Source organism: Moschus berezovskii, chromosome 27, assembly GCF_049115385.1.
Source record: "Moschus berezovskii isolate FMDL1 chromosome 27, NW_MosBer_1.0, whole genome shotgun sequence".
NCBI classification, from domain to species: domain Eukaryota; kingdom Metazoa; phylum Chordata; class Mammalia; order Artiodactyla; family Moschidae; genus Moschus; species Moschus berezovskii.
This window is the reverse complement of record NC_142486.1, coordinates 38,287,746-38,315,688: the sequence shown is the minus strand read 5'-3', so window position 1 is coordinate 38,315,688 and position 27,943 is coordinate 38,287,746. Positions and strand designations below refer to the sequence as shown.

The 27,943-nt window shown below is 51.2% G+C and overlaps 1 protein-coding gene across 4 annotated transcripts in view; it reads left to right on the top strand.

The window, feature by feature from the left end:
- Positions 1-27,732, top strand: part of SEC14L5 (SEC14 like lipid binding 5) — a 40,054-nt gene extending 12,322 nt beyond the window's left edge. Inside the window, exons 3-17 of one of the 4 annotated variants that reach the window (XM_088832939.1) lie at positions 2,934-3,083; positions 3,568-3,699; positions 6,465-6,593; positions 7,454-7,646; positions 12,627-12,739; positions 13,896-14,085; positions 15,899-15,987; positions 16,086-16,156; positions 17,493-17,664; positions 19,022-19,156; positions 20,163-20,297; positions 20,940-21,155; positions 22,325-22,503; positions 24,865-24,969; positions 27,330-27,732. In XM_088832939.1, the coding sequence (XP_088689065.1) occupies positions 2,934-3,083; positions 3,568-3,699; positions 6,465-6,593; positions 7,454-7,646; positions 12,627-12,739; positions 13,896-14,085; positions 15,899-15,987; positions 16,086-16,156; positions 17,493-17,664; positions 19,022-19,156; positions 20,163-20,297; positions 20,940-21,155; positions 22,325-22,503; positions 24,865-24,969; positions 27,330-27,531 (2,211 nt within the window). In that variant the 3' untranslated portion in view covers positions 27,532-27,732. Of the gene's footprint in view, positions 1-2,933; positions 3,084-3,567; positions 3,700-6,464; positions 6,594-7,453; positions 7,647-12,626; positions 12,740-13,895; positions 14,086-15,898; positions 15,988-16,085; positions 16,157-17,492; positions 17,680-19,021; positions 19,157-20,162; positions 20,298-20,939; positions 21,156-22,324; positions 22,504-24,864; positions 25,108-27,329 lie in introns of those variants that run through there. The other 3 variants (XM_088832938.1, XM_055409426.2, XM_055409425.2) reach the window with 3 other exon arrangements.
- Positions 27,733-27,943: the final 211 nt, after the last annotated feature.

Genomic DNA, 27,943 nt, shown 5'->3' with positions numbered 1-27,943 from the left:
CCAGGCTCCTCTGTCCATGGAATTTTCCAGGCGAGAGTACTGGAGTGGGTTGCCATTCCCTTCTCCAGGGGATCTTCCCGACCCAGGGATCGAACCTGGGTCTCCCACATTGCAAGCAGATGCTTTACCATCTGAGCCACCAGAAACCCAAACTGAACCTCACCAGTTCTGACACATGCACTCCTTTCCCTCTATACAATTAAAAAAAAAAAAAAGTCAGCACCCCTCTGCCCATCACAGAGGTGGGGCCGAGCCCAGTTCCTCTGGCTCCCCCTGCTCAGAAGGGCCTGGGGGGGAGTTGTTTTCAGTTCTTGAAAACCTGCACTATACCATTTGAGTCCTGTTGCCTGGAGAATAAAAATCCTGGGTACCTACTATGTGCCAGGCTCTGCATGAGATACTCAATCTGGTCTGTGCCCAGTTTCCAGGTGATGAAACTGGCTTAGAGAAAAGATGGACCTGCCTCTCCTCTGGGAGGGGATGGAGCTGGGCTTCAAACCAGGTGCTGGACCCCACCCCCGAGTTCTACTTAGAGCAGCACCCTCCTCAGTGGAGAAATGCCTTCCTTTTTCGTTGTTGGTTAATTTTATTCTTTCTTTTTGGCTGCGCCGGGTCTTTGTTGCTGTGCATGGGCTTTCTCTAGTTGTGGCGAGTGAGGGATGCTCTCTAGTCGTGGCTTCTCTTGCTGTGGAGCACAGGCTTTAGAGCGCGGGCTCAGCAGTTGTGGCACATGGGGATGCGTGTGGAATCGCCCTGGACCAGGGACTGAACCCCTGTCCCCTGTATTGCAGGGCGGATTCTTTACCACTGGACCACCAGGGAAGTCCAAAATGCCTTCCTCTGAGAGAGAGTTCAAGGTGGCCTGGGATGTGTAGTGGGGTGACCGTTCTCAGGGGGCCTCCCTTGCCAGCCCTCTGAGTCCTGACCCCCAGGAACCCCACTGTGCATTCTTCCCCGAGGAGAATTATTCTGACCCTGGTGTGTTTGCACAAAGCAACCAGCCTCTGCACAAGGAGGCAGCCCTGACCTCCTGACCCTGGTGGAGGATGCACTAGGCTGGCCTCGTGGGACCTTGAGTGACACCAAGCGTTACTTCCCTGTCCCTCCCCTGCCTCTGCCCTTCTGAGCGGGGTGGTGCCACCTCCCCCTAGGGACGAGGAGGAGGTTTGTGTCCTCAGATGCCGGCACTATTTTTGGAGCTCACGCCTATTTTTGGAGCTCACTTTGATCCTGATTCCGGGACACGTGGCTGTGACAGGCTCTTGGAGCAAATGCTGCTTGAAAAATGTCAGCCACCGATGCTGGCATGCCCCCACCCCCGCCCCTGATTCCCCCTTTGGCTCTGACCCTGGCATTTCGGGGAACTTGCCTCTCATCCTCCAATCTGAAGGCTTTTTAGTTCTTTCACTTGCCTAACCGCCCTGGTTAGAACCCCCAGGAGAGGGCTACATGTGGGCAGCCAAAGCAGGCATCCCTGCCTAGTTCCTGATCTTAGGAGAAGTTCAGTTCAGTCGCTCACTTGTGTCCGACTCTTTGTGACCCCACGGATTGCAGCACATCAGGCCTCTCTGTCCACCACCAACTCTTAGAGCTTGTTCAAACTCATGTCCACGGAGTCGGTGATGCCATCTAACCATCTCATCCTCCTTCTCCTCCCGCCTTCAATCTTTCCTAGCATCAGGGTCTTTTCAAATGAGTCAGTTCTTCACATCAGGTGGCCAAAGTATTGGAGTTTCAGCTTCAGCATCAGTCCTTCCAATGAATATTCAGGACTGATTTCCTTTAGGATGGACTGGTTGGATCTCCTTGCTGTCCAAGGGACTTTCAAGAGTCTTCTCCAACACCACAGTTCAAATTGATCTTAGGGGAAAGTGTCAGTATTTTCCACTGAGCATGATGTTAGCTGGGGTTCTTGTATGTGCCCTTTATCAGGATGGGCAAGTTCCCTTCTATTCCTACTTTGTTGAGTCTTGTTTGTTTTTTTAATCATGAAGGAGTGTTGGTTTTGTCATCTTCCCCCCACCACCTTCTTTTAAAATGCCCCAAACTAGCCCATTTCGGAGGGCAAAAACTCAAATGTATGTCAGCTGGAAAAAACACCACCACCTGCAACCTAAAAGTTGAGGGTTAGCTTTTATTTGGTGGGAATGTTAGGACTTGAGCCAAAAGTTGAGAGTTTGGTTTTATTCGGTGGGAATGTTACGACTGGAGTCCCAGGGATAGCATCTCAGGTGATAGGGAGAGAGCTGACCCCCAGGAGGTGGAGGAGGAGCCAGGCTATATACAAGTCTGCAGGAAGGGGCAGGTAATCTGAATATTAAAAGATTACTCTTAATTTAAGAAAAGCTAAATCTCTCACATGGAGAAATTTAGCAGTCTTCTATGTATAGGAAGATAGAAGAGTCCGGGCTTGCTGAAATAATTTCTTTCATATGTATCTAGCTATCTGGGACCAATCCCATTGTTCACATACGAATTCCTTGATCGGTTATTTAGAGTAAGAGATGGCCAGTGTGGAGGAAGGTCTCCTCTCCTCTCCCTAGCTGCTCAATAGGGAGGAAGTACCTGACGTCTTCCAGAGAGCTGGCTTTGTTTCACCTGGGCTCAGATATTTGCATTTGGAAAAGCCTTGTTCCCCCGTAGAGCTGTAGGGCAGAAAATATTTCATTTCACACATAGAGTCAAAATGTGATTTGCCAAGTCAGCACTCAGGCACGTCTGTGTCCCTGCTCCAGAACAGAGGTTAAGACCACGGTTGCGGTAAGACGGTCAGTGGTCACCGCTCTTTCCCCAGGGCAGACGCCCTTCTCCTCTCTGGATGACTCGTCCTGGAATTGAGACAAGGGCCCAGCCCGGTTCGGGGGGAGGGAGGAGGTGTTCTGGCCGCCCCCGGCGCCCTTGGCGCTCACCTGGCCCCCGCCCCTCCGCCGCAGGCCTACGAGAAGCGCTTCCCCACCTGCCCGCAGATCCCTGTCTTCCTGGGCAGCGAGGTCCTGCGCGAGTCCCGCAGCGCCGACGGCGCGGTGCACGTGGTGGAGCGGAGCTGCAGGCTGCGCGTGGAGGCCCCGCGGCTGCTGCGCAAGGTGGGCGCGGAGGGGGACCCTGGAGAACCCGGGACCCCGCGGAGGCGGGGCCCGCACGGGGTGGGGCATGGGGGCGGGGCCTGGGACAGGGGGCGGGGCTCAGGCGTGGGGACACGCACGTGTCGGTGCTTGGAGCGGGTTCTGGACTGGGCGCCTCCCGGGTCCAGGGGAGAGGAGGACCGGGGGGCTGCTCTGAGGCTGGGTATTGTCCGGAGAGCTAGGGCCAACAGGGAGTCCCAGGGTCCTGGAGGTGGGGGAAAGGGGTTGGAGTCAGGGCTCCGGGCTCCGGCGGGTGGGCTGGCGCCGGGCAGGGTCCACAAGTCCGGGGATCCCCGAATTCAGAGATCCAGGGATCCGGACTGGGCTGGTGGTCAGGGCGGGACCCCGGGGTTTCCCGGGTCCGGGGGTGACAGTCCTCGGGACTCGCGCCCCCAACCCCCACCTCACGTCTAGCCTGCACACCCCTGCTGTCGCTTTCCTGCAGATCGCAGGCGTGGAGCACGTGGTCTTCGTACAAAGAAACGTCTTGAACTGGAAGGAGAGGACGCTTTTCATTGAAGCGCACAACGAGACCTTCGCAAGCCGCGTGGTGGTCAAGGAGAGCTGCAGCTACAGGGTGAGCCAGGGGCTGGCCGCAGGGGTTGGATCCCCCAGGCCCGGGCTGGGCCCTGAGGCGGGTGAGGTCCTGGCGGCTCCCGCCCTCCCAGGGAGATGTCAGAGAGGATGCAGGAACTCCTGACCCCTGCAGTTCACAGACACAGCTGAAATAAATACATATATTGTCTTATGTGGGGCTTCCCTGGCGGCTCAGACGGTAAAGAATCCGCCGGCAATGCGGGAGACCCAGGTTCCATCCCTGGGTGGGAAAGATCCCCTGGAGAAGGGAATGGCTTACCCGTTCCAAACTTCTTGGAGAATTTCCATGGACAGTCCATGAGGTCACAGAGCTGACATGACTGCGTGACTAACACTTTCACAACAAATACATTTTAAAATATAGTATTTATGCATAATTTATGATATATTAAATATATAAGCATCTGAATGCAGAGTTCCAAAGAATAGCAAGGAGAGATAAGAAAGCCTTCCTCAGTGATCAATGCAAAGAAATAGAGGAAAACAACAGAATAGGAAAAACAAGAGACCTCTTCAAGAAAATTAGAGATTCCAAGGGAACATTTCATGCAAAGATGGGCTCAATAAAGGACAGAAATGGTATGGACCTAACAGAAGCAGAAGATATTAAGAAGAGGTGGCAGGAATACACAGAAGAACTGTACAAAAAAGATTTTCACGACCATAATCACGATAACATGATCACTGACCTAGAGCCAGACATCTTGGAATGTGAAGTCAAGTGGGCCTTAGAAAGCATCACTACAAAGCTAGTGGAGGTGATGGAATTCCAGTTGAGCTATTTCAAGTCTTGAAAGATGATGCTGTGAAAGTGCTGCACTCAATATGCCAGCAGATTTGGAAAACTCAGCAGTGGCCACAGGACTGGAAGAGGTCAGTCTTCATTCCAATCCCAAAGAAAGGCAATGCCAAAGAATGCTCAAACTACCACACAATTGCACTCATCTCACACGCTAGTAAAGTCATGCTCAAAATTCTCCAAGCCAGGCTTCAGCAATATGTAAACCATGAACTCCCAGATGTTCAAGCAGGTTTTAGAAAAGGCAGAGGCACCAGAGATCAAATTGCCAACATCCGCTGGATCATGGAGAAAGCAAGAGAGTTTCAGAAAAACATCTATTTCTGCTTCATTGACTATGCCAAAGCCTTTGACTGTGTGGATCACAATAAACTGTGGAACATTCTGAAAGAGATGGGAATCACAGACCACCTGACCTGCCTCTTGAGAAACCTGTATGCAGGTCAGGAAGCAACAGTTAGAACTGGACATGGAACAACAGACTGGTTCCAAATAGGAAAAGGTGTACGTCAAGGTTGTATATTGTCACCTTGCTTATTTAACTTATATGCAGAGTACATCATGAGGAACGCTGGGCTGGAAGAAGCACAAGCTGGAATCAAGATTGCTGGGAGAAATATCAATAACCTCAGATATGCAGATGACACTACCCTTATGGCAGAAAGTGAAGAGGAACTCAAAAGCCTCTTGATGAAAGTGAAAGAGGAGAGTGAAAAGGTTGGCCTAAAGCTTAACATTCAGAAAACAAAGATCATGGCATCTGGTCCCATCACTTCATGGGAAATAGATGGAAAAACAGTGGAAACAGTGTCAGACTTTATTTTTTGGGGCTCCAAAATCACTGCAGATACTGATTGCAGCCATGAAATTAAAAGACGCTTGCTCCTTGGAAGGAAAGTTATGACCAACCTTGATAGTATATTAAAAAGCAGAGACATTACTTTGCCAACCAAGGTCCGTCTAGTCAAGGCTATGGTTTTTCCCGTGGTCATGTATGGATGTGAGAGTTGGACTGTAAAGAAAGCTGATAGCCGAAGAATCGATGCTTTTGAACTGTGGTGTTGGAGAAGACTCTTGAGAGTCCCTTATACTGCAAGGAGATCCAACCAGTCCATTCTAAAGGAGATCAATCCTGGATGTTCATTGGAGGGACTGATGCTAAAGCTGAAACTGCAATACTTTGGCCACCTCATGCGACAAGTTGACTCACTGGAAAAGACTCTGATGCCGGGAAAGGTTGGGGGCGGGAGGAGAAGGGGGCGACGGAGAATGAGATGGCTGGATGGCATCACCGACTCTGTGGACATGAGTTTGAGTGAACTCCGGGAGTTGGTGATGGACAGGGAGGCCTGGCGTGCTGTGATTCATGGGGTTGCGGAGAGTCGGACATGACTGAGCGACTGAACTGAACTGAAATATTAATTTAAACATATCACATATGTATACTTTGTTAAAACTTTATTTTTGGTTGTGCTGGGTCTTTGTCACTGCACATGGGTTTTCTCTAGTTGTGGTGAGCAGGGGTTCCTCTCGAGTGTCCAGGCTTCTCCCTGCGGTGCTTCTCTTGTTGCAGAGCGTAAGCTCCAGGGTCCATGGGCTTAGTGGTTGTGGATCACAGGCTTCCTCCTGGACCAGGGATCGAACCCGTGTCCCCTGCAATGGCAGGCAGATTCCCAGCCACTGGACCACAAGGGAAGTCCATCACTGTGTATGTATAATTTTTAAGGGACCGGAACTTTGGATCACTTTCTTCAGGTCCCTCCTGAGAAGGCCGTCTTCTCTAAGGTTTAGGCCCCACACTGTTCTTTGGACAGAGCCCCCTGGTACTGCTGTGACATGCTGCCCACTGTGTGATCTGCCTGGGTCCAGGTCACCGAGAGAGCCCCCAGGAGGGCATGTCGTCCCCCACACTGAGACTGTGTTTCTGCCCCCGCCTGGCTTTTCAGGTCCACCCTGAGAATGAAGATTGGACGTGCTTTGAGCAATCTGCCTCACTCGACATCCGGTCCTTCTTTGGCTTTGAAAGTGCCTTGGAGAAGATTGCCATGAGGCAGTACACGGCCAGCGTCAAGAGGGTAAGAGACGGGTTCCTTTGGTCACGGGAAGGAAGGTGCACAGACTTTGGAGCCTGCAGACTCTGATCTGCAACCCTGAGACCCTTAACCTTCTTCAAGCTCAGTCTCCTCATCTGTAGAATGGGTATTCTAATCAAGTCATATCATGTGAGATGATGCATGGAAAGCATCTGGTCCAGGATGGGGACTTTGTGCGGTGTTTGGTTTAAAGATCTCAGACCATCACTGAGGAGAGGCTTGTTAAAGAAGTGAAACAGGTGAACTTCATTTTAATTAAGTTGTATTTCTATCCACGTTTTTAATATAAAACTTGCTCAATCGCTAAGTCGTGTCCAATTCATTGTAACCCCATGGACTGCATGCAGTACATCAGACTTCTCTGTCCTCCGCTATCTCCTGGAGTTTGCTCATCTTCATGAGCTCATATTCATGAGTCAGTGATGCTATCTAACCATCACATCCTCTGCCACCCCCTTCTCCTCCTGCTCTCAATCTATCTCAGCATCAGGTCATTTCCAATGAGTTGGCTCTTAGCATCAGGTAGCCAAATAAAAATATATACAATATTTTATAATATTAAAAAATATATTTGTAAATATATAATATTTAACATATACTTTAAAATATAAAATATACAAATATAAAACTTACTTGTGGGCTATTTCACTTTCTTCGTTTGGGTCTAAGTCTTGGAAATCAGTGTGTATTTAGCACGCCCAGCACTTCTCCACTTGGACCTGCTGATTCCAACTGCTCTGTAGCCATGTGTTGGGCTGGGATGGGAGCCAGTGATGGGTGACTCTCATGATGGGTGACTTCCAGGCCGGCCTCCGCAGTACTGATATGTCTCTGGCTTCCAGGGAAAGGAGGTGATCGAGCATTACCTGAATGAGCTCATCTCCCAGGGCACCTCTCACATTCCCCGGTGGACACCTGCCCTCGCCCAAGAAGAGGACGCCCCCTCCCAGGCTGGACAGAGGGAGCCCAACTCACTGGAGGTCTGTGGGCTGGGCAGTGCCCAGGACCCGGCTCCCGAGTCAGTCAGTACTGACGGTAGGTCTCAGGCAGTGGCCAGGTCTGCCCTGGGGCCACAGTGGGCCTGCTTCTTCCTGGGAGGGGCTGGGTGGGGAGGGTGGCCAGCGGTCCTCTTGGAGTCAGGCTCAGCTTCCTCCCTCCCTCAGCTGCTTTGCCCTGTCTCTGCTCCAGCCCAAGAGCCAGGACTGGCTCGTTTCTCCATCAGGAATGGGCTGGTCTGCCCTTTCCTCGGGTTTTATTAGCATTCTAAATTAAATGAGGAATGCATGATTGTGGTAGAGAAAAATTCAAACTGCTCAGATGTGAAGTAGGAAGTAAGACTCCTTTCTTCTCTGTGGAAAGTTTTCCTGAAACTATCTAGGCACATATACATAATATACACACACACACAGTTTTTATACGCATATACATGTGGAACTTACATTGATCAAATGAGAGTGTATATACATTCCATTTGATAATTTGCTTTTTTAAAAAATTTACTAATGTTGCTGGAACAACATTTTGTATCAGTGCATGAATCTTGGTACTTTGCAGTATTTTGTGGCATGGTTGCACCATAATTTATTAATAAACATTGTTCATTATTTTAACTAGTTTGTTTAGCTTGTCTTGTATTGATGGGCATGTAGATTGTTTTCATTCCTTCTTATTTTTAGATTTTATTTGTTTTTATTTGCACACCGCCCCCCACCCCCTGCCCCAGCACACACACCGCACCGTGGAGCCGTGCAGCATGTTTTCCTGAACAGGGACTGAACCCGTGCCCCCCGCAGCAGAAGCACTGAGTCTTTTTATTTTATTCATTTGTTTTGGCTGTGCTGGGTCTCCGTTGCTGCCCGGGCTCCCCTCTGGTTGTAGCAAGAGGGGGCTACTCTCTAGCCGTGGGGCACGGGCTTCTCACTGCAGTGGCTTCTCTTGTTGTACAGCACAGGCTCTAGAGATCAGGCTCAGTATGTGGCCTATGGGCTCAGTTGCTCCGAGACGTGTGGGATCTTTCCAGCCTGGGGATTGAACCTGTATCTCCTACATCAGCAGGCAATTCTTTCTTTTTTTAAAATTAATTTATTTTAATTGGAGGCTAATTACTTTACAATATTGTAGTGATTTTTGCCATTCATTGACATGAATCAGCCATGGGTGTACATGTGTTCCCCATCCTGAACTCCCCTCCCACCTGCCTCCCCATCCCATCCCTCAGGGTCATCCCAGCACACCGGCCCTGAGCACCCTGTCTCACGGATCGAACCTGGACTGGCCATCTATTTCCCATACATGTTTCAATTCTCTCAAATCATCCCACCCTCGTCCTCTCCTCGAGTCCAAAAGACTGTTCTTTACATCTGTGTCTCTTTTGCTGTCTCACATATAGGGTCATTGTTACCATCTTTCTAAATTCCATATATATGAGTTAGTATACTGTATTGGTGTTTTTCTTTCTGGCTTACTTCACTCTGTATAATAGGCTCCAGTTTCACCCACCTCATTAGAACTGATTCAAATGTAATCTTTTTAATGGCTAAGTAATATTCCATTGTATATATCTACCACAGGTTTCTTATCCATTCGTCTGCCGATGGACATCTAGGTTGCTTCCATGTCCTGGCTATGTAAACAGTGCTGCGATGAACACTGGGGTACACATGTCTCTTTCAATTCTGGTTTCCTCGGTGTGTATGCCCAGCAGTGGGATTGCTGGGTCATATGGCAGTTCTACTTCCAGTTTTTTAAGGAATCTCCACACTGTTCTCCATAGTGGCTGCACTAGTTTGCACTCCCACCAACAGTGTAAGAGGGTTCCCTTTTCTCCACACCCTCCCCAGCATTTATTGTTTGTAGACTTTTTGATAGCAGCCATTCTGACTGGTGTGAGATGGTACCTCATTGTGGTTTTGATTTGCATTTCTCTGATAATGAGTGATGTTGAGCATCTTTTCATGTTTGTTAGCCATTTGTATGTCTTCTTTGGAGAAATGTCTGTTTAGTTCTTTGGCCCATTGTTTTGATTGGGTTGTTTATTTTTCTGGAATTGAGCTGCAGGAGCTGCTTGTATATTTTTGAGATTAATTATTTGTCAGTTGCTTAGTTTGCTATTATTTTCTCCCATTCTGAAGGCTGTCTTTCACCGTGCTTATAGTTTCTTTCATCATGCAAAAGCTCTTAAGTTTAATTCAGTCCCATTTGTTTATTTTTGCTTTTATTTCCATTGATTCTTTGAACCTGAGCTACCAGGGAGTCCCCAAGCATGGAGTCATAACTGAACTGCCAGGGAAGTCCCTCCATTCTCTTTTTAAGTACAAATAATGTGGTACCTCTTTGTGCTTAAGGTTTTAAAAATATTTGCATGAGCATGTATATAGCATATAATTTTAAAAGTTGATTTGCTGAGTCAAATGTTACAGGCAATTAAAATTTTGGTAGATTTACCAATTAGGCCTGCAAGAAGTTGTACTAATCAATGTTTCCACCAAAAATGAGTAGCTGCATCTATTCCTGACTTCACTCCAGCTACCCCAAGACTTTTAGTAAATGTTTTAAACTTCTGAAAGGCAAAGGCTGACCACTGGTGAATTAGAGATCAGTTCTTCTTTATGAGTGAGGTCAAGTTTTATTTTTTCATGTTTGGTGACTATTTTTTCTTTCCTTTCTTCTTCTTCTATCTTTGTGTGTAAACTCCTTTTTTTTGGTCCTGTATCCATTTTCCTATTTTCTCATCAATTTCTTTTTGCTTTGTGAGAATTCTGCATGTTAAGGCAGTTAGTCCTTTGTCATATTTCTGACTTTTATTGATCTGGAAAATGTTCACAATAATTTGTTAAAGGAAAATACCTGGGACACAAAATTGCACGTGCCCCATGAATCCAGTTTTAACCATGTGCACTAATGCTCACAATGATTGTTTTCTCTTTGGGGCCATTGAAGTGTAAGGGCTTACCTGATGCAGAGATATACCATGTAACCAAAAATACGTCTGGGGGCTGTGTTTAGGGACAGCAAAATTTGTTCATTCAACCAGTATTTATTCTGAACCAGCTGTGTGCCCTAGTTGGCTGCTGCTGTATGTGTGCTTTTTAAAATATTAAAAAAAATTTTATACAATACCTGTGCTTCTTCTGCCCCTTCCTGTGTACACTCTGCAGGTCATGCCCCATGCCCTCCCCTTTTTGCACCAGACCTCCCCTTCCTTCTCTGCCTGTGCTGTCCATCAGCAGAGCTGGTTCTCAGGATGGCTGGTGGGAGGCAGGGTCCTGCCCCTTCCACACCTTATCACTGAGCCTTTGTGCTCAGGAGAAAGGGCCTCATATCTTACTGGAGGCCGGGAGGAAGTGGGTATATCCTGCCTCCCTCGTGTTTCCTCCCTTATCCCCTCCTTGGCCTCTCCCCATCTGCAGCATCTCCACTTCTGACCACTCTGAGGGGATTGCAGAGTCTGGGTGGTTCCCCCCGCAGTGCCCGTTTACCCAGGTGCCTACTGGCGCAGTTGTCATGACCACCAGCCCTGAGTTCTTTTTGTTCTGGGGGAAATGCTGGGTCCTGCTGCTGGGTGTGCAGTCATTCCGTTTGTTTTCTGATGGTGCCCTCCACACGTGGAGAAAGGGCTGTGCCCATGGAGCCGGCACTTTTTGGACCATCTCCACTCAGTGCTGAGGTGCTAAGATGCCCATATGCCTCACCATGCCAGCATCTGCCACCCCACCAATTAAGAGCAGATAACAGTGGGACTTCCCTGATGGTCCAGTGGTTAAGAATCTGCCTTCCTGTGAGGGGGATGTGGGTTCCATCCCTGTTCGGGGAACTAAGATCCCACACGAAGGTGAAAGTTGCTCAGTTGTGTCCGATTCTTTGCAACCCCGTGGACTGTAGCCTGTCAGTCTCCTCTGTCTGTGGAATTCTCCAGACAAGAATATTGGAGTGGCATAGCCGTTCCCTTCTCCAGGGGATATTCCCAACCCTGGGAACGAACCCAGGTCTGCTGCATTGCAGGCAGATTCTTTACCAGCTGAGCTGCCAGGGAGGCCCAATATCCCACATGGTATGGCCTAAATAAAATGAATACAAAAATACATATTATAGTTCGCATGTTAACCCCTAATTTCCAGTCCATCCCTCTTCCTCCCTCTCTCCCCCTTGGCAACCATAAGTCTGTTCTGCGCGTCTGTTTCTGTTTTGTAGCTAGGTTAATTTGTGCCATATTTTAGATTCCACATATAAGCGATACCATATTTTGTCTTTCTTTCTTTTTTTTGTACTAGAATGCGTTACCATAATCCTCCCCCAGGGGATATCCCTGACACAGGGATCGAACCCTCATCTCCTGCAGCTCCTGCATTGCAAGTGATTCTTTACCACTGAGCCACTGGGGAAGCCCTTGTCTTTCTCTTTCTGGCTTATTTCACCTAGTATGATATTCCCTAGTTGCATCCCTGTTGCTGTAAATGGTTTTCTTTTGTTCTTTTTTGTGGCTGAGTAATACTCCGTTGTATGTATGTACCACATCTTCTTTATCCATACCTCTGTCAATGGATGTTTAGGTTTGTTTCCACGTCTTGGCTCCTGTGAATAGTGCTGCTATGAACACTGGGGTGCGTGTATCTTTTTGAATTAGAGTTCTGTCTGTGTGTATGCCCAGGAGTGGGATTGCTGGATCATATGGTGATTCTATGTTGAGTCTCCTGAGGAACCTCTGCACTGTTTTCCACAGGGGTAGCACCAGCTGACATTCCCAGAGGGTGGGAATGATCTTGATTTCCGAGAGTCAAAGGGGCGTATCACTCACCACGGTGAGATCCAGGCATGCCCCGGCCTGAGTTTTCAGATCACCTTGAAAGTGGGTTGCAAACTCTAGAAGATCTGAAGACCTGCGGCTCTTTGGTGAAAGGACTGCCCTGCACTTGGAGCTACATTTCAGATTCGAAAGCGGCCAGTGAGGCGAGGGTTCCAGAAAGGGTAGACAGTGAAGTGTCTCCTGCTTGTTCTGAGCTCCCTCTTCTCCTCCAGGGGACAAGCTGGATGCGGACTACATTGAGAGGTGCCTGGGCCATCTCACGCCCATGCAGGAGAGCTGCCTGGTTCAGCTGAGGCGCTGGCTGCAGGAGACACACAAAGGCAAGGTAGGTGGGGGCCGGGGCTGCAGCCTCTCAGCCTTGGGCACGGCGTGGGCAGGACGGGCCAGGTACACGAGGCTGGGTGATTAGCAATGCCGGACACTTCTATCTCACCTTCTTTTTGTTAGATCCTGTCTCGTGCCTTCTGTACGTAGCACTGGTAGCAGTGTGTCTCAGTCTCGGCACAGTTGACGTTTGAGGCCGGGCAGCTCTTTATGGGGGGCTGTCCTGTGTACATAGGGTGTCGAGCAGCATTCCTGGCCCCAGCCACAAGAGGGAAGGTGCTCCTCTTCCCCAGTTGTGAAAACGAAAAGTGGCTCCAGACTTTGCCAGTGTCCCCTGGGGAGCCCAGTAACTGCTCTGCAGCCCTACCTTTACAAAACCATGCATACTGTTCTTTTCTAAGAGATTTTTTAAAAAATTTACCATCTTAACCATTTGTTTAAAAATTTTATTTATTTTTGGCTGTGCTGGGTCTTTGTTGCTGCGTGGGCTTTTCTCTAGTTGAGGCGAGCAGGGGCTACTCTCTAGCTTCAATGCGTGGGCCTCTCATTGCGGTGGCTTCTCTTACAGAGCATGGGTTCTAGGGCATGTGGACTTCAGTAGTTTCGGCCCATGGGCTCAGTAGTTGAGCCTCCCGGGCTCTGGAGCACAGGCTCACTGTGCGGCATGCTGGCTCAGTTGCCCCGTGCCACATGAGATCTCCCCGGGCCGGGGATTGAACCCATGTCTTCTGCACTGGTAGGTGAATTCTTCACCACTGAGCCACCAGGAAAGCCCCCTCTCCATAAAGAGATTTAATGACTTGAAAGGGTTGATTTTTGACTGCACGTGAATTTTGCCTTTAGACTCTAAGCCTCCAACATCATGGTCCACCATGCATGTAGGTTCTGACCTTCAGCTCTGTTGAATAATTGCTTCCAGCCTCGTCATGAATTGCTTGCTCTTCCTCCCCTCCCCCTACTAGGCAGGCAGACAAGGGAATTACTTTAGTGTTGGGTTGGGACATAACCTGTCTGCTGTTCCTCATCTGTAAAATGGGCACAATATTAGTGCCCACGTGCTTGCGTGCACACACACACACATACACGACCAAATTACAAGTGACAATCTCAGTTTAGGGGATACCTTGCTAAGGCCTTTCTCCTTCTTCTTCCCTCAGATCCCCAAAGATGAACACATCCTTCGCTTCCTGCGGGCTCGAGACTTCCACCTGGACCGGGCCCGCGAGATGCTGTGCCAGTCCTTGAGCTGGCGAAAGCAGCACCAGGTGGACCTCCTCCTAGAGACCTGGCAACCCCCTGCCCTCCTGGAGGAGTTCTACGCTGGGGGCTGGCACTACCAGGATATAGGTGTGTCCCTTTACCTGCGTGACGGGGAGGGCACGCTGGGGTCACCACTGAATGTGCTTTGAACGCCCCCTCTTCTTTTAGCAGCTTGTTATTTTTCCCTTTGGTTCTTCTGGGCATCTGGAGATGCCTGAGATGACAACCAATGTGAAGGCGGAGCTGGGGTAGACATTTCGGCTTGAGATGAGATGGTTCTCCCAGGGTCAGGGTCAGCCCATCATTACTTATTGTCTGCAGAATACTGCGTTAGTGTCCTGGGGCTGCCATACCAAATGACCTCAAACTGGGTGGCTGAAAGAACAGAAATCCATCCTCTCATTGTTCTGGGGGCAAGAAGTCTAAAATCAAGGTGTCAGCATGGCAGTGGTCCCTCTGAAAGCTCTAGGGAAGGATCCTTCCTGCCTCTTCTGGCTTCTGGTGGCTCCAGGCGTTCCTCGGCTTGGGGCCACATTCCCCACCCCCCCAGTCTCTGCCTCTGTCTTCACACAACCTCCCCCAACTCAGTATCTCTCTGTTCTCTCTCCTGGGCCCAAGCTGATCCAGCATGGCTTCATCTTGAGATCCTTAACTAATTATGTCAGCAAAGAAACTATTTCCCTTAAGGACACATCCTGAGATTGCGGATGGACATGAATTTGGGGGCAACCCACTACAAATATCGTCTCTGAGTTTTTCAAAGTGAAAGTGCCATTGAAGCCAGCACCTGTTACACTTTTCAATGTCCTTGTTCAAAATTAAAATGTTAAAAATTCATCTTTATTGATCAGGGCAAGTGCTCGAGTCTCCTGAAAAACCGGTTGGCACACTTGCTTTCAATATATAGTCGATCTTTGTTCTTCATGGATTCTGTATTTGTGAATTTGCCTGCTCATTAAAATTTACTTTTAACCCGCAAATCAATGCTCAAGGTGCTTTCACTGTCCTTCATGGACGGAGTGACCAAAAATGTGCACCCCTTCCCACCTGAGGCTGAACAAGTGTCCTTCTGTCTCCTTGTTTTAGCTCCTACTCTAAATGAGTTTCCTTTCTGCAGTCTATTTAGTACCATTGCTTTTTTTTGTTTGTTTTTTTGCATTTTGTGCTTTTTTTGTGTGGATTTTGAGTCATGGGAAAGTGCTATGCTCCTAAGTGCAAGAAGGCTGTGATGTGCCTTATGGGGAAAATTCATGTTTGATAAGCTCCTTTCAGGCACGAGTTACTAATGAATCAACAACATAAATTAAACAAGATGTCCTCAAATAGAAACACACTCCAAACAAAGTTAATACTGGTCGGCTGACAAAAATGTCATGGCCAGAGGCTGGCAGGAACTTAACCTCCCGTCTCCGCTGGTAGAAGTGGTTCTGTGTTTCCTGATTCAGTATTCGAGGTGACTTTATAGAAATTAACTACCACAAATAATAAGAATTGATTATGTATATAATATGTATAAAGTATTAAACTTAATATGTATATACAATATATATAGTATGTTATATATGGGCTTCCCTGTTGGCACAGACGGACAGTAAAGAATCTGCCTGCAATGCAGGAGATCTGGGTTCAATCCCTGGTTTGGGAAGATCCCCTGGAGAAGGGAGTGGCTACCCACCCCATTTTTATGGCCTGGAAATTCCATGGACAGAGGAGCCTGGCAGGCTACAGTCCGTGGGGTAGTAAAGAGTCGGACATGACTGAGCGACTTTCATGATATATATAGTATGTTATATATGTAACAATATGTGAGCAGCTGACCACGCACATATATATATGTACCCTAAGCATTATGTAATTCTGTCTCCCGTTTGTCCCCTCCTCCCTCCCCTACACCCCAAAGATGGCCGCCCACTGTACATCCTGCGTCTGGGCCACATGGACACCAAGGGCTTGATGAAGGCCGTTGGGGAGGAGGTGCTGCTGCAGCACGTGAGTTGGGGTCCCCGCTCCTGGGAGCCCCCCCACCAGGGTTGCCTGTGGCTGGAGCAGCCAAGAGAATGTTCGCCAGCCTCTTCTCTGCCTTCTAGATTCTTTCTGTCAACGAGGAAGGACAGAAGCGGTGTGAAGGGAACACGAAACAGTTTGGCCGTCCCATCAGGCAAGAACCCAGGCCGGGGAGGTGGGGCCACGCCCCCCCAAAAACAGTAAATACAGCCAAGGTTCACTGGACATGGATGCCAGGCCGGGCAGCCTGCTAGCTACTTCACAGAGATGCCCTCCTCTAATTCTTACAGTGACCCTAATGAGGCAAGGTGTCCTTGTTCTTTATGGAGGGGGAAACCAAGGCTGAGAGTGGTGACGTCATCCAAGGCTGCTGAGCTGGGGAGGGGCAGAGCTGGGGTTGGAACTTGGTCCCGGCTGGCTCAGGCTCATGGGTTTTCTGCCTGTGCCACGCAGTCTCCTGGGCTTGGCTTTTTGAGATCGGCTCTCCCACCCCCAAGATCCACCCTGGCTGTCTCCCAGGCAGGTGAACCTCGCAGATGTTAGGGCTCATCCAGTGACCCATTGCCCCCTTTGGCTGCCCCAAACTCCTATTCCTGAGTGGAGTTTCCCACACCAGTCCTCACAGGGGTGTCACCTCGAAAGGCACTTAACCTTTCTGAGCTGGGGCTTCCTCTTCTGTAAACACTTCCTAGGGTTTCCTTGCATGCATGCTAAATTGCCTCTCTCAAGTCCGACTCTTTGTGACTCCATGGACTGTAGCCCGCCAGGCTCCTCTGTCCATGGAATTTTCCAGGCAAGAATACTGGAGTGGGTTGCCATGACCTCCTCCAGGGGATCTTCCCAACCCAGGGATGGAAGCCATGTCTCTTGCATCTCCTGCACTGGTACTTTACCACTAGTGCCACCTGGGAGGCTCTAGGGTTTCCTATGGCTTATCAAAAAGAATGACTTAAGAGGGGATACCAGGGATTCCCTTGTAGCTAGTCAGTAAAGAATCTGCCTGCAATGTGGGAGACCCGGGATCAATTCCTGGGTGGGAAAGATCCCCTGGAAAAGGAAATCACAACCCACTCCAGTATTCTTGCCTGGAGAATCCCATGGACAGAGGAGCCAGGTGGGTGACTGTCTGTGGGGTCGCAAAGAGTCGGACACGACTGAAGCGACTTAGCACGCAGGCACCTCTTTTCAACAGTTATTAGTAACACATGGCTGACGTCCTGATGAGGACTCTGCCCACATCACTCAGCCCTCAGGCACTTGAATCTGGGCACTCCGGCCTTGGTGTGCGCGCTGAGAACCCCCGTGTCACGTGGCCTCCTCACGGGGGGAGGGTCCACGAGAGTGTCCTGAGGTCCCTGCCCCAGCAGCTGCCTCACTGAGACTCTCCGTCCGTCCCTGTCCCTGGGCCCCTGGGTCCCTGGGTCCCCGTGGACGGCGCTGGGGTGGGGGTGGCAGAACAAGGTGGAGTGAGGCAGGCATCTCTGCCGCAGCTCCTGGACCTGCCTGGTGGACCTGGAGGGTCTCAGCCTGCGGCACCTGTGGCGGCCGGGAGTGAAGGCCCTGCTGCGCATGATCGAGGTGGTGGAGGGCAATTACCCCGAGACCCTGGGCCGGCTGCTCATCGTGCGAGCCCCCCGCGTCTTCCCGGTGCTCTGGACACTGGTGAGAAAGAGCAAGGTGACTGAGATGGGAGAGGGTCCCTCTGGGATCTGCCTGTCCAATCATCCTGCGTCAGTTCTCCTCAGTCACGGCTTGACTGAGGTTTAATTCATTCCTCATAAAGTTCACCCCTTCGGGGAGTGCCCCGGTTGCCTAGTGGTTAGGGTCCCGGGCTTTCACCGCTGTGGCCCCGGGTTCAATCCCTGGTTGGGGAACTGAGATTCTGCAAACCCCTGGTCAGAAGCAGGACTCACCCAGATGGCTTTGGTCGGGGTGTGAGCCACTCTCAGGAGGGTGGGCAGGATGGCGCGGCCCCAGGGGCTGGCCACTGCTGCAGGCTCTGACCACCCCAGGGCTGGACGGACAAGACAAGGGGAGGTCCTTGTTGCGATAGCCCCGTGAGAGCTGGCACAGGTGAGGGGGCGCTTCCAGGGGTGCTGGAGCAGGGAGGAAGCGGAGAAGGTAGTACCCACCTCCCCCTGCCTACACAACCCCCTCACTGGCCGCACCAGATGAGAGCCAGCTTGCTGAGGCCCACAGGGACCACCTCCCGGGGTGGGGTCTGAAGGAGTGTGACCCACCCAAGTGGGATTTCTAGCTCCCAATTACTCTTCTGCCTGCAGCATTGGCCTGTGCTCTGCTCTGCCAAGTGCCTGGTTACCCACCTCCCTCCTTCCCTCTCCCCCTTCCCCAACTATTCACTGAGTCAGACACCACCCCAGCACTGGGACGCCGTGAAAAACCAGACTAACACGCAGCTTAGAGTTCAGTATTGAAATACTTTCCATCGGGATAAACAAAACACGGCTATCCACACAATGAAATATTATTCTGCCATGAAAACGGAGTTCTGGTTCACACTACAACATGGATGAACCTTGAAAATATGAGGCTCAGTGAAAGAAGCCAATCACAGAAGGCCAGTGAAAGGCAGTCCCTTTCTGTGAAATGTTCAGAATAGGCAAATCACAGAGACAGGAAGCATATTGGTGGTTTCCAGGGGCTGAAGAGGAGAGGGGAGTGACTGCTGGTGGATCTGGGGTTTCCTTTTGGGGGGATGAAGATGTTTGGAATTAGAGGTGATGGCTGCACAGCATAGTGGATGAACTGAATGCCAGAGGACTGTTCACTTTAAAATGGTTAATTCTGGGATTTCCCTGATAGTCCAGTAGTTAGGACTTGGAGCTTCCTCTGTAGAGGGTGCAGGTTCGATCTCTGGTTGGGGAACTAGGATCCTGCAATCCTTGCAGGGCGGCAAAAAAGTAATAATAATAAAATAAAATAGTTAACTCTATGTTCTGTGAATTACACCTCAATTAAAAAAAAATCTTTCCATCTTGCCTTATCTCCCCCGTTTCAGATCAGCCCCTTCATCAATGAGAACACCAGGCAGAAGTTCCTCATCTACAGCGGCAGCAATTACCAGGGCCCCGGAGGCCTTGTTGATTATCTGGACAAAGACGTGATTCCCGACTTCCTTGGGGGAGAGTGCCTGGTGAGGCCCCAGCAGGCCATCTGCGCCCATGACGGGGATGGTCTGTGGCCTCAGAGAGACACGGGTGCAGGTGGCAGGAGGCTGGGGAGGGAAGATCCCTTGTGTGTGCTCTGAGCTGGGGAGGGCCCTGCTGGCTCTTTGAGGGCAGAGCTGGTCTTAGAAGCTGCCCCTACGAGAGGTGAGTACTCTCTGAAGGAGGGAGCTTACGTTGCTGCTTCAAGCAAAGCTGAAGTTTTCTGGAAGCTCAGAGACCAGGCTAGTCAAGGGCTTACCCTTCTGTATCCCCATCCAGTAGGTTGCCAAGCAGCAGTTAGCATTTAGCTGCTGACTTTGCAGCCTCTACTGCAAGGGGAGGAGACTCAAATGTCCCAGTGGCCTGGACCCAGGAGCTAGTGTACCCAAAGGGATTTATTTATTCCCAACTTATAGCCACACAGCAAGGGATGATCAGGCAATACGTTCCATGGGAGGTGCCTCCAGACCCCTTTGATCTCTTCCCATGGGGTTGAGGCAGGGGGTGACCCTTATCTCATCTGATGTGGGAGGGCAGGTCCTTTCCCTTCTCCAGCAGAAATCTCAAACAGGGCTTCCCTTGTGGCCCACTGGTTAATAATCTGCCTGCTAACGCAGAGGACATGGGTTTGATCCCTGATCTGGGAAGATTGCACATGCCTTGGAGCAACTAAGCTTGAGCTCCACAACAAGAGAAGCCTCTGCAACAAAGAGTAACCCCTACTCGATGGAACTAGAGAAAAGCCACACACAGCAACGAAGACCCAGTGCAGCCGAAAATAAATAAAATCTCAAAGAGCAACCCTGCATGATTTCAGGGTTAAAAAAAAAAAAGAGAGACATTTCCTAGAAATTTTGCCAAGCTTGCCAGGTCTCTCTGATCGTGAGGCTCTGTGTGCATGTTGTAAGTGTGGTTTCAGGGGTCATAGAGCGCCTTCCTCTGGGTCAGCCGGGCCTGGCTGGGCCCTGAGTGTCACCTGGTGTCTGTCCCCAGTGTAACGTCCCTGAGGGAGGACTGGTCCCCAAGTCCCTGTATCTGACGGAAGAGGATCAGGGGCACGAAGACCAGCTACGGCAGTGGAGGGAGGCGTACCGCTCGGCCAGCGTGCTCCGCGGGGCCCCCCACGAGGTGCCGGGGCCCTGGGCTGGGAGGGCCCGCCGGGCTGGGTGTCGTTTTAGGTCAGGGACCCTGAAGCAGAGACTGAGACGAGGGTTCTTGAGCCCGTGACTTGTAGAGGATCAGCCTCAGGAGAAACCCGTAAGGAGGGCGGTGTGTGTGTGCTAAGTCGCTTCAGTCGTGTCCGACTCTGCCACCCTATGGACTGTCGCCTGCCAGGCTCCTCTGTGCATGGGATTCTCCAGGCAAGAATACTGGAGTGGGTTGCCATTTCTTCCTCCAGAGAATCTTTCTGTACCCACATCCCTTACGTCTCCTGCGTGGGCAGGCGGGATCTTTACCACTAGGGACAGGAGCTAAGCCAAGAGCTGACTTCAGCCATGGTCTAGCCCAGTCTGATCCGAGGGGAGAGCGGTGCAGGGGGCTGGCCTTGGTACCCTCACATCAGCCCGTCGTTGGCTGTGGTCACCCTGGCGCAGGGAATTGTCCCAAGTGATTCAGACAGAGGTGGATCTCTTTGCCCAGAGCAATTCTTGGACTTGGGGTGGGGAACAGAGGCCAGGGTGGGCACCCACACACCTGCAGCTGACTTCCGCATCCCAGCCCCCTCCAGACCGGATGTTCAGACCTCACCTGTCACCTGTCCCCTTGCAGGTCACCGTGGAGATTCTGGAGAGGGAGTCAGTCATCACCTGGGACTTCGACATCCTCCGCGGGGACGTGGTGTTCAGTCTGTACCATGCCAAGCAGGCGCCCACGCCGGGACCCCCCAGGGCCAGCAGGCAGCTAACGGACAGAGGCTGGGCCCTGGGGGCAGATTTCAGCTGCGTGGAGGCCCCGCTCATCTGCCGGGAAGGGGAGAGCATCCAGGTCATCTCTTGAGTCATTTGTTCATTCATCACGATCACGCAGGACTGAGTGTCCGCTGCGTGCCGGGTTCTGGAGGAATAGCAGTGCATAGATTGGACCCGGTCCCCGGCCTCAGAGACCCTGCGGGACAGTAGGGGAGAAGGACAGATATGGGCAGGCTCAAGACCAGGGACCCCAGGACCCCCTCTTCAGCATCCTCCCGAAACTCTTGTCAGAGATGCAGGTTGCTGGCCCCATGCCACGTGGGCGGGCTCAGAAGCCCTGGGTGTGGGGCCTGGTGTCTGCCTCCTTCACCTGTGCCTGGTTTCCTGATGTGGCAGGGAGACTGTAGGTCTGGAAACAGTACTCAGGGACGTGCCACCAGAACTTGGGCCACCCTGCTGACCACCCTCTTCCCCATACTCCACGGTGCTTGCAGGTCAAACATCACTGGCCCCAAATACACACACACACACGCACACACACACACTCATTGGTGAGCAGTGGAGATCTTGCTGGAGGTGTCATAGGTGAATTGGGCAGACGCATCACACACCAGCAACTTCTGCACCGGGGTCCCACTGAACATCAGCCCTTTTACAAAGTTATTCTTGTAAAGACTGACACCTTCCTATCTGGCAGAGGGACACCTCTGCCTTTGGCAAACTCTAAACATCTTTAAGCTCCCTTTCCGTGTGTGTGGGCTCAGTTGCTAAGTCATGTCTGACACTTTGCAACCCCATGGACTGTAGCCTGCTAGGCTCCTCTGTTCATGGGATTCTCCAGGCCAGGCTAAAATCTCCAGGGGAATCTTCCCGACCCGGGGATCAAACCTGCATTTCCTGCATTAGCAGGCATGTTCTTTACCATCTGAGCCACCTGGGAAGCCCATACACTCCTTTCTCCAAGTTTCCTCAATTTGAAAATCCTACTCAGCAGGACGAAAGCCCAACAAAATCCAGGTTTTTAACCAAACCACACCTCTGTAGTTCCTGCACCCCCTAGGCCCTGACTCCCCCACCAGATTAAGAGGGAGGCTCTCAGTTGCCATGGATATGGGGTAACAGCCAAGGAGAAGCAAAGGTGACTTTGGAACACCCCACAAAGAAGGATTTGCTGGCAGGCTGGTTTAGAAAGGGGCCCCTCTCCCCAGGCAGAGCGGGGCCTGAGGCTTGGCAGCTGTGTTTCAGGGCTCCCACGTGACCCGCTGGCCTGGCGTCTACCTGCTGCAGTGGCAAATGCACAGCCCCCCTACCTCCGTGGCCTGCAGCCTCCCGGGCGTGGAGGATGTCCTGACGTCCCTGCATAGCCCCGGCCCCAGGTGCAAACTCCTTTACTACTACGAGGTGCTGGCGTCCGAGGACTTCAGGTACAAGGCCCCTGACTCTGCAGCCCCACCACCGGGCCAGGCCCGCTGCACGCCTGAAGCCCCTTCCTTCCAGGCTGGGGGCACTGCACTCACCTCCTCTACTTCCCTGAGCTTCTCTAGGGGTGGGTCCCTGATGTGGGCGCTGATAAACTTTCCAGTGGCTCAGCCCCTTATTATGAACCATCATATCACTATTCTGCTTCAGCTCAGCTGCAGAAACTTCCCTTCAAATGAAACCCCAGACAGAGGCCCAACACACCAGACTGATTGGGTAGGCGGGAGAAGAGGGGCCTGAGTCCTCCTGTTTGTAGCTTCCCTCACTCCTAGAATTCCATCAAACGGGGTTTGGATTGCTCTAGAACATTCTAGAATTATGCCTCACAGACAACTCTCCCCCAGTGTTGCTGACAGAGAGACAGGGAGGTTAAGACCTTCAGCACTTCCTGCTTGCTCTGTGACCTCAGGCAAGTCACTTTACCTCTCTGAGCCCCAGCTGTTAGACAGGGACCACTGGAGCCCCTACATCATACAGCTGTCCTGAGGATAAGATGAGTGGGGAAAGTCTGTGCATACAGTAAGCACTCAACAGTGGTTTCTTCCAGGCTTTGTGTTTTATCTTTAAAAAAATTTTTAATTTATTTAATTGGAGAATAGTTACTTTAGAATATTGTGACGGTTTTTGCCATCCATCAACATGAATCGGCCACAGCTTGTGTTCTATCTTTTAAAAACAAATGTGATTTTGCATACTGCCTCATGATGTGGCTGTGTCAGTTTCCTTCTAAAAATGATGCTTCGAATTCTTTTGTTGTTGTCCAGTCGCTCAGCCATGTCTGACTCTTTATCGTGGAGTAGATTTGAAGCTCCAAGAGGGTGTCAGGTCTGGACCCACATCCCAGGTGGAGCTGCAGGGATTCTAGAGGCACATGTAGCCAGCACAGGATACGCTGGGCTGGGAATTTCCTGGCGGTCCAGTGGTTAGGACTCTGCGCTTTCACCGCCTAGGGCATGGGTTCAGTCCTTGGTTAGGGAACTAAGATTCCACAAGCTACAATGCAAAAGAAAAATAAAAGGAAGTGCTGAGCCAGCATCCAAAGGGAGACCCCACAGTGTGTCTGAGGGTGGTGATTCCCTCTTTGGGAGGTGGCCTGTTTTGGCCGCTGGGCCTCAGTGTGGGAGACAGAGACTGAGGCCCAGAGAGACTCAGACCTGTAGACACATGTATTGGGGGCTTGCTGCCTCTGGGACGGCAGGCGGAGGCCAAGCTGTGGGCTGGAAGCTGCTTGCCAGCCTGTCTTGTCTGGTCAATGTGGAGGAACCTGCTGCTCTGACCCTCAATAGCCTCGGGTGAGTCCCAGTTCAAGGCTGCCCTCAATGGGCAACTGGTGGTCCTAGAGGGACCAGGCAGACAAGGTCCACCATCCTGAAGCAGGAGACTACGTAGCCACACATGAGCAGTGATGATGCCATGAAGGCCTGGATACAGAGTGCCATCAGAGTCCAGGACTAGGGTGGGCGAGGGTGGGGGTTTGGGGGAGGTTCTGGGAAGGTTCTGGGAAGTGACACTGGAGTTGAGATCTAGGCCATGTGCACATGATCATCTGGGTAGGGGTGGGGGCTTGTCAAAATGCAGACTCGGATTGCTTAGCTTGGAGGCGTCTCCAACAAGCTCCAGGAGACGCTGCACTACTGGTTCCTGGACCACACTTTGAGTAGCTAGGCCCTAAGTCTGTACTCTCCAACCCAACAGCTACTAGCCAGACATAGCAATTAGAACTAAATAAAATTAAAAATTCAGTTCCTCTGTCATACTAGTCACATCTTGAGTGCCCAGCAACCCCGCATGGCCTGTGACAGCCGTGCTGGAAGGCACAGTTATGGGACACGTCTGTCATCACAGGAATGTCTCCTGGATGGCACTGCTCTGTGGTCCAGGTTGCATTTGACCAGACAAAGTAGGCGGGAGAGAAAGGCTTCCTGCAGCAGGCGCAGACACAAGGTCCCAAGACTCGGGAGGCGGGTGTTGGAGGAGCTGAAAGGAGGCGGAGGGGTGGCTGCAGATGACGGGGTGCCCTCTGGGCCATGCTGGGCCCCTGGGTCAGCGAAGCCCCTGAGACGTGGGTGGGCGGCTGGGCTCTGCTGGGAACGAAGGCCCTGCAAGGCAGTGGGCCAGGCTTCACGTCTCATCACAGTCTCAGCTGCTTTTCCTGCTGCACTTGCCCTCTGCTCCCAGGGGGGTTACCAGCCTTGTGGGAAGAGCCCTGGGGCTTCATTGGCATCATCCCCAGCTTTTCTGCTACTCCCAGTGGCCCCAGGGCCATGTCACCACCAGGAGGCAACGTGTGTGTCCTTCCTCCCCAGGGGCTCCATGTCCAGCCTGGAATCCTGCGCCAGCCGCTTCTCCCAGCTCAGCGCCGCCACCTCCTCCTCCTCGGCGCCATCCCACAGCAGCTCCCTGGTCTCCAGGTAGTCAGGACCAAGCCCCGTGGGGCAGCCTGCTCACCTCCCATGTCCCCACGTGTCCACGAGGCCATGTGGGCTGCAGCCCTGAGTCTGGATGCTGCCAATGTCAGGCTGTCTGGAGGGCCCCCGTCGGCTCTTGGGGTGTTGAGGACAGAATCATCTATGACCGGGCTTCGAGGACAAAAAGTCAAGGGGTGGGTGGACGCCGTTCAGGTCTGGGGGCTCAGGGAGGTCGTCGGGCTCAGTGCCCCCCTCCATCTCTGGTTCAGCTTCCCTGGGGTGGCCTCCTTCTCAGGCGACCCAGGCACTGTTTCCCTCTTTCCCTTTTCTGCAGCTCAGCTGCAGAAGAGAATCTGTCTCCTGACCAAGTTCCATCCAGCCTCCCAGAATTGAGACTTATCAGCCTGCTTGAGTCCCAGGCTTGTCCCTGAACCAATTGCCGAGGGGAACAGAGAACACTGATTGGCCTGCAGGGTCTGTGTTCAGTCTGGACCAATCACTGCATGGGGAGGAGGTACAGTGATGGGCCAGCCCAGCCCACAATGCTTGTCCCCACCACCTGGTCTGTAAAGCACAGGGTGGGTATTTCCAAGACTCTTAGGGTTCCCCTCCCTGAGAAGCAGAAATGATGGGTGTACACCCTAGCATCTAAACCTACGATGATGCCCTGGGTCCCATGATATGCTGGCGAGCAGTTATATAAGTTACAGGCTCCACTTTCTGTGGGGAGCCACCCACCGTGGACGTGAAATGCATTTTCACAGCATGTGGCTGGAAGGTCTAATCCTGACCACCCCCAACTTGAAGACAGTGGAAGGCCCAGTGTTTTTGCTGAATTCCAGGCAATGATGAAGCAGTTCTGGCTATCTTTATATTCTCTGAAGGTCCCTTTGTCTCCTAGGAATCTCCTGTTTAGTTATGCCTTTTTGGATTGTCAGTCACCTCCCAGCAGCTTAAACAAAAAAGGATAACCATTCATGGGCACTTGTAACTGACCAGTCTAAAAGGTCTTGCTTCAGCTAAGGCTGGATCCAGGCTCTCAATATGGCATCAGGACTCCTCTGTGGGGTAGGGTCTATGACTTTGTCGCAGTTGCACTGGGGACAAATCTGATCTTCAGTACCAGCTGCAATATTGAAAGACTTTCCTTAAGTTCCTGCATGGGAGGGGCATGGGTCTGAGGACATTTCTCCTTTCATTTCTTGGGCCTGCAAACAGGTTACAGAGGTCACCACTGGCATCCTGCAGCCTGATCTGACCTGCCTTTAGTGTTTTTGGTTTTTGCCTTAACAGGAGCAATAAGGAGCTTTATGCCTATCTTTTTGACAGCCTGCTCTCCTCATCTCCCTCAGGAAAGCCCCAGCTCAAACAGGCTTAAGCAACAAAGGGAATTCCCTGTCTGCAGTAACTGGGATGCCCAGGGTGGGTCTTGCTTCAAGTATGGCTGCATCCAGGAGCCCAGTGTCCTCAGGCTCCTGTGCCCATCATCAGCCTCACCTAGGCCTCTTGGCTCTGTGTCAGTTTGCATGCTGACCTTGTCCTGTCCTCACCTGGAGGGAAAGGTGACTGCTGGCGGCTCCTAGCCTACAACCACAGGGCTCTCAGTTTCTAAGGCAGAAAGAGACTCTCCATCTCAAATCCCAGGGAAGGCTCTGACTGGCCCTGGGCAAGTCATGTGCTCACTCCTGTGGACATATTGGCTAAGCAGCTGGGAGCCCTGTGATTGACATTTCTTCCAGAAGCAACAGAGGGGTGGGGGAGGGCCAGTCACCCAATGGACAAAGAGAGCTGGGCCACAGGAGCAGCACACGACCGCAGTGGCATCTGCTACGGTTTCCCTCCTGTGCTGGAGGTCCCTGGAGCCCATGCTGGAGCATCAGTAACCAACAGCTACTATCCTTAACCTTTGAGAGGCTTGGGATTAAAAATCCAAGGAAGAAGATGCTGAGCTCTTGGCTTCTCAATTTCTCCAAACCTCAGGTTTAGAAGCCCCCTGGGTATGGCTTCTGTCTCCATCTTGTTCATTAGTCTATTGTGGCCAGGACACAAATGACCCTTTAGCAACTGAACCTGCCCAGGCGCTGAGTTTAGGAGCCCGAGTCTTAAAATTTCAACACGGTGGGGTTTAAGCCCCAGCCATCCTTTCACACGAGCTGTGTGACCTTCAGCAGGTGACTTAACCTCTCTGTGCCTCAACATCCTCATCTGTAAAATGGGGATAGAATAGTGCCTACCTCATTCTCTGGGTTGCAGCGGGACGAAATGAGAGTGGATGTGAAGTCCTGGGCCCGGCGCCCAGCACACGGAAAGCTCTTAATAAAATTCGCTGGTTATTCTGATAGTTTAATGCTTCTCATCCAAAGACTCCAGACTCCATCCTGTGAGGACGCCCTTCACTATCGAACTCACCGTGCATCTGGAGAGGAGTGCAGATGCTGTTTCCCTCTGACTTTCCCTTTGCAGAAACTGCATTCTCTGGGCATGTCCACTTGTCTACAAGGGCCTCATTCCGAGTGGTGTTTCCCTCGACTGGCTATACATTGTTCCCCCCACAGGTTGAAATAAGGGGAATTTGAGACTCCCCGCTCCCCCCCTCCCAGGCAGGCTGTGTCTGGAATTTCTCCCCCTGTAAAATGAACTGATCACACAGTTTCTGTCTCAGCCAGGAAAACATGACATTTCTTGTTCACCTGATCGTTTGTTCCAACTGGAAGCATTAAATGCACCTGATTGTTTGCTCTGAACAGAAGCATTAAACGTTTTAGATTTGGATACCCCTCTGTTGTCTGTTGCCTAGGAGGTTTCCCTGGGTTTGTTCAAGAATAACTTAGCTGTTGTTTAAAAGACTCAAGAGCATGTTTAACAGGGACCACACCACCCTCAAGGGGTTGCAGATTGGTTTTTGGAGAGATTAGGGGAACACAAAAAAATCCCATGTTTAATATAGAAGCACAGACATACTGTATCAGTTTCCTAG